Source organism: Lutjanus erythropterus, chromosome 6, assembly GCF_056507025.1.
Source record: "Lutjanus erythropterus isolate fLutEry1 chromosome 6, fLutEry1.hap2, whole genome shotgun sequence".
NCBI classification, from domain to species: domain Eukaryota; kingdom Metazoa; phylum Chordata; class Actinopteri; order Lutjaniformes; family Lutjanidae; genus Lutjanus; species Lutjanus erythropterus.
In genome coordinates this window covers 17,629,797-17,640,461 of record NC_139322.1, presented here as the reverse complement: position 1 = coordinate 17,640,461, position 10,665 = coordinate 17,629,797, and the positions used below count along the sequence as shown (strand labels likewise).

The 10,665-nt window shown below is 39.0% G+C and overlaps 1 protein-coding gene across 1 annotated transcript in view; it reads right to left on the bottom strand.

Moving 5' to 3' along the window:
* Positions 1-1,551: 1,551 nt before the first annotated feature.
* The window catches only part of slc9a8 (solute carrier family 9 member 8), a 31,807-nt gene continuing 22,693 nt past the window's right edge, over positions 1,552-10,665 (bottom strand). The window contains exons 9-16 of the mRNA XM_084720942.1: positions 8,883-9,024; positions 8,295-8,400; positions 8,094-8,210; positions 7,921-8,003; positions 7,704-7,815; positions 5,117-5,337; positions 4,256-4,402; positions 1,552-2,087 (exon numbers count right to left, since the gene is read on the bottom strand). Coding sequence (XP_084577068.1) covers positions 1,974-2,087; positions 4,256-4,402; positions 5,117-5,337; positions 7,704-7,815; positions 7,921-8,003; positions 8,094-8,210; positions 8,295-8,400; positions 8,883-9,024 — 1,042 coding nt within the window. The 3' untranslated portion in view covers positions 1,552-1,973. The remainder of the gene's footprint in view (positions 2,088-4,255; positions 4,403-5,116; positions 5,338-7,703; positions 7,816-7,920; positions 8,004-8,093; positions 8,211-8,294; positions 8,401-8,882; positions 9,025-10,665) is intronic.

Sequence of the window (10,665 nt, the reverse complement as noted above, 5' to 3'; positions counted from 1 at the left end):
AATGAACGCAGCACTGACCTCTTTCAAAATAAAGGTCTGATGACAGTTTAATGGTGAGCAAAATGCTACTGACTGTTGATGCTAGATTTTTAATGGATCATAATGGATTTGCGGGCCACAGGAAAACTTTCAGTGGGCTGCTAGAGGTGATGCATGGATAAACACAAAGCCCAATATATATACATCGTATGACCTTTGATGAAGGTCTGCCTGCCAAAGAATGAAAGAACACACTTCAGAGAATAACATACTGACTGATATTTACAAATGTGCATACTTTTTTATTTGCTGTCGATCCAGATAGCATGATTGACATTGCATCTCCCATGAGCTTTGATAGAACAACTGATGTAATGACCCTACTTCCTTTTTTCACTTTGGAGGCTGCCATGTTGTTTACTATACCTGATGTTCCTATTTATTACAGTCCTACAGTACTTTAGTAATCTTTTTTACTTAGCTAAGGGCTATTCTCTTATTTAAACTCTTACTTTGTTTGGCCTCAGAGAACAGATAAAGTGATCTGTCTTATCTGCAAAGAGGTGAATTCAGGCCAATCATAAATTCTACGACAAGTTCATGGGATTTCCCTTGAGGCCCTTAATCTTTATATGCTGACTCCCTAAATTGGCACTGAAGTCATCAAAACTTGGAGAACCACTGAAAGTTCACTTGGAGTTCCTCATAAAAGTAATTTTATGTTGAAATTAAAGACTGCAAGACAGATCATAAAAATATACAGTACTTCTGTCTCCTTCTGATGTATCTAACAGATTTTTTTCACAAGGCATTTGTGGAAATTCATGAAAGACAAACTCTTTAAAAGGTGTAGAAGCATTCAATACAACAATACAACATACAGGATGTCAGTATGTTTTATTATAGATTTTTTTTTCTATAATTCTGCAGTGCTCATAGAGCTTGTATAAAAGCCTTTATCCCACAGACAGCACATATACTTTTGATAAATAAATAGAAAAAAATACATAAACATTCACAAGACGTTATGCCCAGTTACCCACACATTCATTGGTGCCCATTGTCATTACAAATTGATAGTGAAAATCACAAAAGCAACATTTCAAGTTCTACTTTATACACAACATAGTGGCAGAAGCCTCAGAAGAGAATGTAAATAAGTTAAGTAAATAAGTTCATCTGGGGAAACCAAACTTGGAAATGAAAGCAATTTCCAATTTTCTGAAGCATAATTATTTTCCTGTAAGCTAAGTTTTTAATGTTTTAAAAATGCTCAGTTTTACCCATCACATTTCACTAGCTTTAACTCTCCTGCATTTGCCTTTTGTTGCATTTATGCTGGAGGACATAGTGGTAGCTCATGTGTCACTTCTGGTATTTTATTTTCATTACATATGTATGAATATATGTTTTAACTCAGAGTCATTAATGCATACAAATGTGGAGACCCAGAGGTAATTAAATTTAGTTCAACAGGAAGCTTTTCAAAGCAGCCACCTGTGGCTTATTACAAATTGCACTTTGTATCAGAGGAAGGAAACAACATAATGTTGCTTAAGGTTCAATATTCAAAGTAAAACTTCCAGCAAAGTGAAAAAGTGAAAAGGTGCTCTAGTATTGCTTTACATAGAAAAGTTCCCTCTCAGCTTCCCTGCCGTCTTCCCTTCAGACCTAAACCGTTAAAAAAGAAACACCTGGTTAAAGTTTCTTTAGCGTGTAACAATATGGCATTCATGTGAGGAACATCATTTTCACAGATTTAATTTGACACATTCCAGCCCACTCTGTGTACTAAATGTTCACTGTGGGCACTGACTGAGCGTCTACTGTCACATAAGTTGGAGGCAGGTGAACAAATGAGAAGCGCATGTGACCGACACTGAAAAGAGTGCTTGTATTCACACACACACACACACACACACACACACACCCTCCCCCAGGACACACAATGTCCATTCATTGTTTTAATATGAACTGAAATGTTTGTTCACAGTTCACAGAAGTTCTGCTTCGTCCTCGTCATCCTCAGAGCCTGAGGGTCCCTGTCGAACTTCTTCGTACCACTTGTTGGTCAGAGTCTTCATCTGGATCCGGCCATGTAACAGGTCCTAGAAGGCACACATTACGCGCACGCACACGCACACGCACACGCGCGCGCACACACACACACACACACACACACACACACACACACACACACACACACACACACACACACACACACATAAACACAACAGACACATTCAGAGGGAGGTGTCTACACAATAACACATCTTATTACACAACTTTGTTGAATACTTGATTCTGATTTTTCAGTTACGTCACTCTAAAGTCTGTTAATAACAAACCGTTGCTATGGATGCAGTTCTAATCATATTCTGGAGGACTTAGCAGGAGCAATGAAATTATTTTTAAAATTAATTAATACCATTATTATTATAATTATAAAAGTATCGATTTTTTTTAGCATGTAGCCTTGTAATAAGGGAGAAAATGTACAGTGAGCGGGTTGTTATGGCGACCCCATCAGGGTGATGCAGGACTTGAATCACCCTGAGCGACACACTCACTACACATTATCCCTTACTTAAAATACAGAGGCAGTAAAATCCAATTTCACAAAGCTCTTCAATGTTCTGTTTTTGTTAGTACTGTGAAAGCTTTAGATTCATCACAGAATTTCTTGTTGAGTTTGTTTTTGGCAGTGTTCCTCTCCTTGCCAAATTACAGATTTTTTGCAGTTTATGACCTGTGCAGCAGCAATTCAAGCAGTAAATTCAAGCACTGTAAATCAGAATCACAAAGGTCGCTAATTTGCAAAATGACAATGTTTAGATTATATTTACTTCAGTTACAGCAAATTACCATTAGAGACACAATATTTCGTGTTAATGTGATGTTTCACTTTAGTTTATTTACTAAGACTGCACACACATGGGTTTCCACTGCAGCTGGGGACAACCACACCACAGATCAGACATCAGTCATATTCTACTGTTATACTGTTGTTTTAGGGGATTATCTAAAGTGGTGTTATATTAAGTACTTAGTGATAGTCAGTGTATTTGCTACTGTAGTTGTTGACAGGCACCCGCACGTAAGCTAAGCAATGTACTGCTGTGTGCAGGATCAGCGACAAAATGTATTTTTAGCCACTTAAAAGGAGGTCCACAGTGTACGGTGTGATTAGAATATTTTCACTCCTTTTCCCTGCCGTCAGACAGCCTTCTGACGGGAAACTGCTGCTGTATAAGTCAAAGCTCGTTCTCAACCAAACAAACTCTATGGTTGAAATCAATAATTATACCTAACAGAACATGGGAGTTGCTGATCTACTGCTGCTTTGATCAGTAAGTTAATTTGTGTTACTGTGTCACCTTGGTGAATCCAAACTATTGCTTTAAATCACAGAAATCACACAAGTACAAAAGCTATTGACAGAGGCAGCATTTGTCCAGCATCTTCTGTGTTCTGTGAAGTAAAATTATGCGTTTGGAGTGAATGATATTGGGCTTATATAACAGCAGTTTCCCATCAGAAAAAGCTGTTTTAAATGTTTTAAATACAGTGGACACTTGAACTGATATTGATTTACTTAGGAGGCCATTTTTTTTAAAGTGATTAAAATACCTATTGCTTCTGACCCTGTCCCTGTCCTGTACGTTGCTTAGCTTCCATACTGGTACTTCTCTGTTTCTCCAAACTGGAGGGATGCCAGTTGCCACCCACTGACTGACAATCCCAACTATCCCTTTACAAGCTTTCCACTGTGGAACTGACAGGAAGCTTTTAATATAAAGAAGCTGTAGGATATAAAATGTGTTTGTCTGATCATTATTCTACAATAAAATCGGGTCTAATCAACCAGATAGGTAGATATTCTGCACTATTTGGTCAGCGGATCAGTTTAATATTACAGGGAGGAAAAGTACAAACAAACAGCCACTGTGAGCTGAAAAGGGCTGCAGGCGACAGGCTCTTAGTGTGATTTGTCACCAGCAAGCCTCCAACACATTAAGATAAAAAACTTAACCATGCTGTGCGACGCGCAGCTCAACTGCTTGCAGGCATTCACAGCATGGCTCAATGCGATGATTATGAGAATCATCAAATTGGCATTTGCTGCATGGTTGTTGTATTGTGAAGCATTTCTGTTTATTTGACGTCAAACAGTGAGAGCAAACCAGTATGACTGGAAAAGAATAAAACATGTTGAAGGGATAATAAGTGCTATCATGCGGCTCCACAGGTGCCTCTGAGGATTTCTGCCTCTTACCTCTTGCGTGAGCCTGCGAGTGAAGAAGGGGTTAAGGTATTTAGCATCAAGCCACATAAAGCCCTTCAGATCTTGTCTCTGGTAGATCTGAGCCTCGTACTCCTCCTCTGTCAGTTCTGATAGGTGCTCTGATTCAATGGTATTACCCTGGAGAGAAAAGAACAGGAAGAGAGGGGGGAGTCAAATAAATAGATAGAAAGAAATGAAAGCAGTGGGGGGGCAACAAATGAAGCAGAGGTGAAGACGTGAACACACAGAAGGACCAGAGATGAGGGGAGAAAGAGCACGGGGAGCAAAGCAAGGGAATTACATCAAAGAGGGCACGAGAGTAAGAAAAAAAATGGAGGGGTGATAGAGCTGGTTGCTGGAACCCTGGGGTGTAATACTAAGCTTTGGAAGACATCAAACATGCAAATACTTTACACACAAGTCATGCCAACACCCCGCCACAGTCTCACACACTGTGACCTCAATGTAACATGTACTTCAAAAGAATGAGCCATTATCTGGAGTTAGAGCTGAAGAAGTCAACTGAAATATTAAACACAATAGGTTGTATTCTGGTGTGTCTGGGAAACTGTGATAATGCCAGTTGTTAGGGTTTATTAGTGCTTGTCCGAGTGATGCTGTTTCTAAGTATGTCTCTGTGATGAGAGTGGTTTGCTCCCCGCTGATTCAGTGTCCTTCACACAAACCACAATCAACTCTTTGATGCTTTTCCCTCTGAAGAGAAAAGAAAGAGTCTGACGGCAGATGAGACGACAGCACAGCAGCCAACAAATGGTCTGTAAGCGTGCGTGTGTGTGTCTGTGTGTGTGCATGAATGCGTTCGGGTGTGTGCAGAATTGCTTCATCCATTACCATTTTCTCTGTCTTGCTGAGATTGATGTCTTTCTTGTTTTTTCGCCGTGACTGGCTTTCCTCAATGTCCATGATGCGAATGAGTGGCATGGTCCCGCCTCCCAGCAGGAGGATGGTGAAGAGCACGATGATGATGGTGGTGGTGCCAATTAGCTGCCGCTTCTCAATGGGCTCCAGGCCCAGATGAAGGCTCAGTGCATAGGGAATAGCACCTCGCAAACCTACCAGACAAAGAAAAAGGAATGGGACTGTGTAAAGGCTATGTGAGAACATGTACTACAAACAGACACGTTTATCCATAGAAACAAATACATTGTGAGGATTGTGGACACTAGTATACTTGTTACAGGGTTCCTACACATTTTCCTTTTCAACAGTCTACTACTTTTACATAAAAAAATATTTTTTAAGCTCAAAATCAAAAATTAAGTAACCAGTGATACCTATAATTATATTATCTTCCTCCAAAGACAAATACTCTAAATACATTTTCTGTAATAAATCATAAGATGATAATGATATGTCACCAGTGATTAAGGAAACATGTTATGTAACTGTTTTTGTACACCCGTTTCAAGTTAATAAGTTTAAATTAAAGCTGAATGTTCCCCAAATGAGTTAGTGTCTGTTTATGAGTTGTAAGAAATCATTAATAATCTTTTACAAGGAGCAGATGTTTATAATAATTAAATTAAGTAGAATGTTAATAGAGTGTGGCAGGCAGTAAGATAGACAGCCACTCTATTCCAAGTCCAGAGTGTATATTTTCAGCGCAGCGGGCTTCAGTTTTTAGGATTTACACTATAAAGCAATTCATCAGCTTACAATGTAGGACTCCTCCGTCCTTGTTATTGTCAATTTATAATGTTACAGTGATTTACAAGCTACTTTGAGTCCAGGGAGGAGGTGGCGGGGGAACAACACGCTTTAACCACAGATCACACAGCATGTACATCCGTGTTTATTCACTGTGTCAGTGGAATCGACAATATACACATTACTGCATTACTCAGAAAAGAAAAGAAAAAAAGAAAAGAAAAAAGAAAGGAAATACTACATATGTATTCAAAGATACTGCCACAGTTTCTTTTAAACTTTGGTCGCGGATGAGTGGATCTGGTTCAGTTAGAAGAAACTTGGGACGGAGCTCTGCGTAGGACTGTGTGTTCAGTCACACGCCATATTGTCGCCTTGCTTTTGATGACATCAAGCCTGCTCTGGCCTGCGCTCTCTCACACAGTGGTAAATATTTTGGCAGTGCTGGCTGCCTCCAAATACTGTGAAAAACACTCTGCTTGTCTGAACAATTTATTTTTAGAAATGTTTTAGAACACAGAATAGGGACATTAGTCTAGGCACAAATATTTTTCCGTACTTACGCATACGTTGAGAAGTTCCATACTTTTCCATACTATATAGAAAACCTGTTGATATGTTTTGAATATTTCATTTTTTTAAATGTATGTAGGGCCTGCAAAATAACTTTTTTAAATTATTGATCGAAATGGCAACCTTTTGTTTTTTTTCTCTATTTTGGTAATTGTTTTGTTTCTTCAATGTCAGAAAGTAGAAAAACTACCCATTTAAGTGAAATGAGATTCAAGTACTTTTTTATTCTCACCAGCTATCTGAATCTCAAGAGTTTGGACAGTCTGTTTTCTATCACAGAACATAGACGTGAGCGGCAGTTTTCATTTTTTTGACAAGCTGGAGAATGTTTGATAATCCTGCTTGAAAAATGACAGTGAGCCGTTTTGACCTCTGAGCTCTATTTTGTCATCCTGTGCAGTTTCTGTTGACCTGTGACAAATTAACAAGAAGTGGAATTTAATTGTGAAAGGATTTTTTATTAAGTGAATAAACAAGTGATGGTGGAGCAACACAGTTGTTTTACCGTTGGCAGCGCCACTAAACTGACTCAGTGTGTAAATCAGTCTCATGTCGTCCATAAATGTGGTTATATGAAAAAGTAAGTAGACAATAAGAAGTTTTAGAAGTATGTAAACTAGACATGTTACAGTGAGGAATGTTTCACACCAATTAATGAACTTCTGATAACACTGGTGTTAATGATAACACTGGACATTTAACAAGAAAATGTGAGCAATGATGCTCAATATATATATATAGTATAGCGCTTACTTTGATCTTTAATGATTTTTCTCTTACTCTGAACAAAACAAATGCTTGTAAGTTTTGGTCATTGTTAAGTTTCGAGTTGACATGTCCATCAAACATCCCTTGCTAGCTCAGCTGTTAAGAGTGTGCGCAGAATATTCACTTTTATGTCACCACTCTTTGGTGATGCTGGAGCTGCGCATAATTGTCCTTCCAAAGGATTTCAGTCTGGACAGTCATATCCAGTTGTCAAGCAACCGGTGTGATGTGCATATGGTGTCAGGCTTGATATTTGACTCCTGCTGCTCTGTGCTGCAACTCTGCTGCTGCTGTACAGAGCAAACAGTTTCAGTTTACAGCTGAAGCGCCCGTCATCCAGCTAAGTATTGCTAAAAGGCTGTGGGCAAGTAATGTAATCGGTCTACGCCCAAACACCAGTAACACCTACTACCGTGGCGGGCCTACTCACCACTAAACCACATGATGAACATCATTTTGGGTGTGATCTTGTGGTCTCTGAAGAAGTTGAGCAGGAACGACAGAGGGAAGATGTTCACTGCTCGGCCAAGAAGAACCAGGACCTACAGTGAGAACCACAGAGACGTGAATGAACGGAGACATCGAGGAATTAGGTGACATAAACATCGACGCCGCAATAATATTTTTAAAAATGAAAGAGTACTTACTATGCACCAGATGACGAAGGATATTTCAAACTTATGAGGGAAGCTGAAGATGGAGAGACCAAGGAAGGCAAACACACACGTCTCTGGAGAGAAAATTTGAGAAAGAGTGTTGAGAACATATTGAAAAATGCAAACAAAGGAGGAATAGGGGGGGAAAGAGGGAATTCACAGACCACACATGAAGGCCACTGTGCGCAGTGTCTGCTGCATGAGGATCTGGGTGACAGGAGACAAGTTGTGATGCGTGTAGTGAGACATCACAATTCCCGCAAACAGGATGGACATGATTCCTGTAGGTGGAAAGAGAGCATGATATAAAAAAAAAAAGCCCTGTGAAGCCAAACATAAATGTGCATGTATACGTGTGCACCTACCGGACAGTTTGATGCCTTCAGCCAGACCATAGGGAAGATACGCAAAAATGATCATCATACCAAATTCCAATGACGGAGTCTTCCTCAGATCAAAGTGTTTTAGAAACTGATCAGTGAGTTAGGGAATTTAAATATGATGAAACACACAAGCACACACACACACACACCAAGGTGATTATAGTTCACTAAAACTAAAATAAAAACTAAAAGTAGGTATGTAAAGATAATAATTTCAGTTAACTGAAACAAATATAAAACTAGACTGTTGAAAAAATGAAAATAGAAACAACACTGTGTGCAGACAAAACTAACTAAAATAAAACAAAAATGAACAGGAAATGTTTTAATCTTTGTCAATTTGATAAAAATTTGTCAACAAGCCTGAGGACTGTGAGTTAGTCATGTTCGCATTGCATTACCTATAAACACCCCTATATTATAAAACTATACTTAATACTGGAATGAATAAAAACTAAACTAAAACTAAACTAAAATTAGAAATTAGATAAAAAATTATGAGAAACACAAAACTTTAATAACTCTGGCAAACACACAAACACACAATCCTCACATCATGAGTCTGGATACAAGAGCCGAGATGAGTCCAGTGAGGGTTCCCAGGGCAGCAGAACCAAAAAACATTTTCAGGAAATAGCCCAGCGCCTGCAAAAAAGTCTCCCAGCCCGTTACCATGGAATTGTCTGAGCGGGAAAAGAACCCCTCGGCTGTGCTGAAAGACACAAGAGGAAGCGAGAGGGAAATGAAAATGAAGCCACAATCGTAGTGTTGTAATACCTCTATCTGACCCTTGAGGGCAGAAAAACTCCACCACTGAATCCTTCAAACCCATGAATACTGTGCGTGTGTGTGTGAGTGTGTGTGTGTGTGTACATGCATGTGTGTGTGTGTGGATTAGAGTGTGAGCAGAGTTTGTAATCCAGCCATCAAAATCCTGTTTACTAAACAGAGGTCAGCTGTATTGTATCACCCCGATGACTTAACGGGAATATAATTTGAAGGAATTTATTGTGAAATTGGGCCACACACAGAATATACTGTATTTGGATGCATATCAGAGCCACAGTAATTTGTTTCTGAATGCCAAATGTAGATTTCATTAGACCTTAAAAGAGTAGCACAACCTATAAATATATCTGAAACCATAAGTAAAGCAGCCATAAATTATTATGCTACAGTAATGCTCAAGGATTTACTGCATAACATCTGTGATATGTTTGTTGGCTGTTACCAGTGAGCCGCAAAACTCTGCTACTTGATTTATTATTTGGACTCTAACTTAGTTGGCTGAAAATGATTTAGCATTATGTTTGCATCCAAAGAAATAGCATTTGGGATATTTTATAGTTAGTGATGTAGTAACTTTTATTGCATAAATAAAATCCTTTTTTGCAATAACATTTATCCAGACAAACAGCCAGACAACACAGTGTAATTAATAATCTGATTTTAATGCTTATTAACAAGCTCCCAAGCAAAGGCATTATTAGCTGCGTGGCCGTGATAAACGACTGGGCCAAACTGTAAAGTAGTTTTCTAAGAAGGCAAGTCTGTGAGGTGCTAACAACAAGCAAACTGCCAGGGTTGTTCATCCTATCTATTATTCATGCGTTCATTTACTCTACAGGGGCATGCAGACACTTGAGATCACTTTGCACATTTAGCTGGTAGTGAGTAGGAGAGATAAGGCGGCAAATAAAGTGAGTACAGAGACAGCAGATAGGATGACAGCGGTTCCTACAAACAAGGGAATCTTGCCAACTGTCTGTTTCAGTTAAACCTGCCTGTTAAGATTTTGCTGGTGTCTTTGTGTGTGTCGGCCACCAGTCTGTTCATATGAGGCAATCTTTATAAAAAAATTTAAAAAAAGAGAGCAATACTCTAAATAAACTGAGTTTCATGTCTCTTGTACTGGCATATGGGCAGCAAAGGAACTTTTTCTGCCCTCATTTGTGGAATGCTGGTTTTCTAGTATGGCACAAGTACTACAAAGAGACAGCATGTCATGAATGTCAGATTTTTATTTTTATTTTATTTTATTTTATTGTTTTCAAAGTACCCACATCCTATGCATTTGAAACCATGGTTTTGCAAAAAGCTGCATGTCTGTGGTGATAAAATAGGGCAGTGTTTCTATTTTCCTCCTCACTTCTTGTCACAGTGTAATCTGCAAATGGCAGGTGTGGGTTCAAAGGTTGGAGTATGCCTCACTACACCTCAGCTGACATTTACAATACTGAGCGCACCCAGAGGAGAATGTAAGTCCTAAAGATTCAAAAAGCAGCACGCACATCCAAAGGTGATGAGCACTGGGCGCTGGACAAAAATACAGACACAAAAGTATAAAATTAAA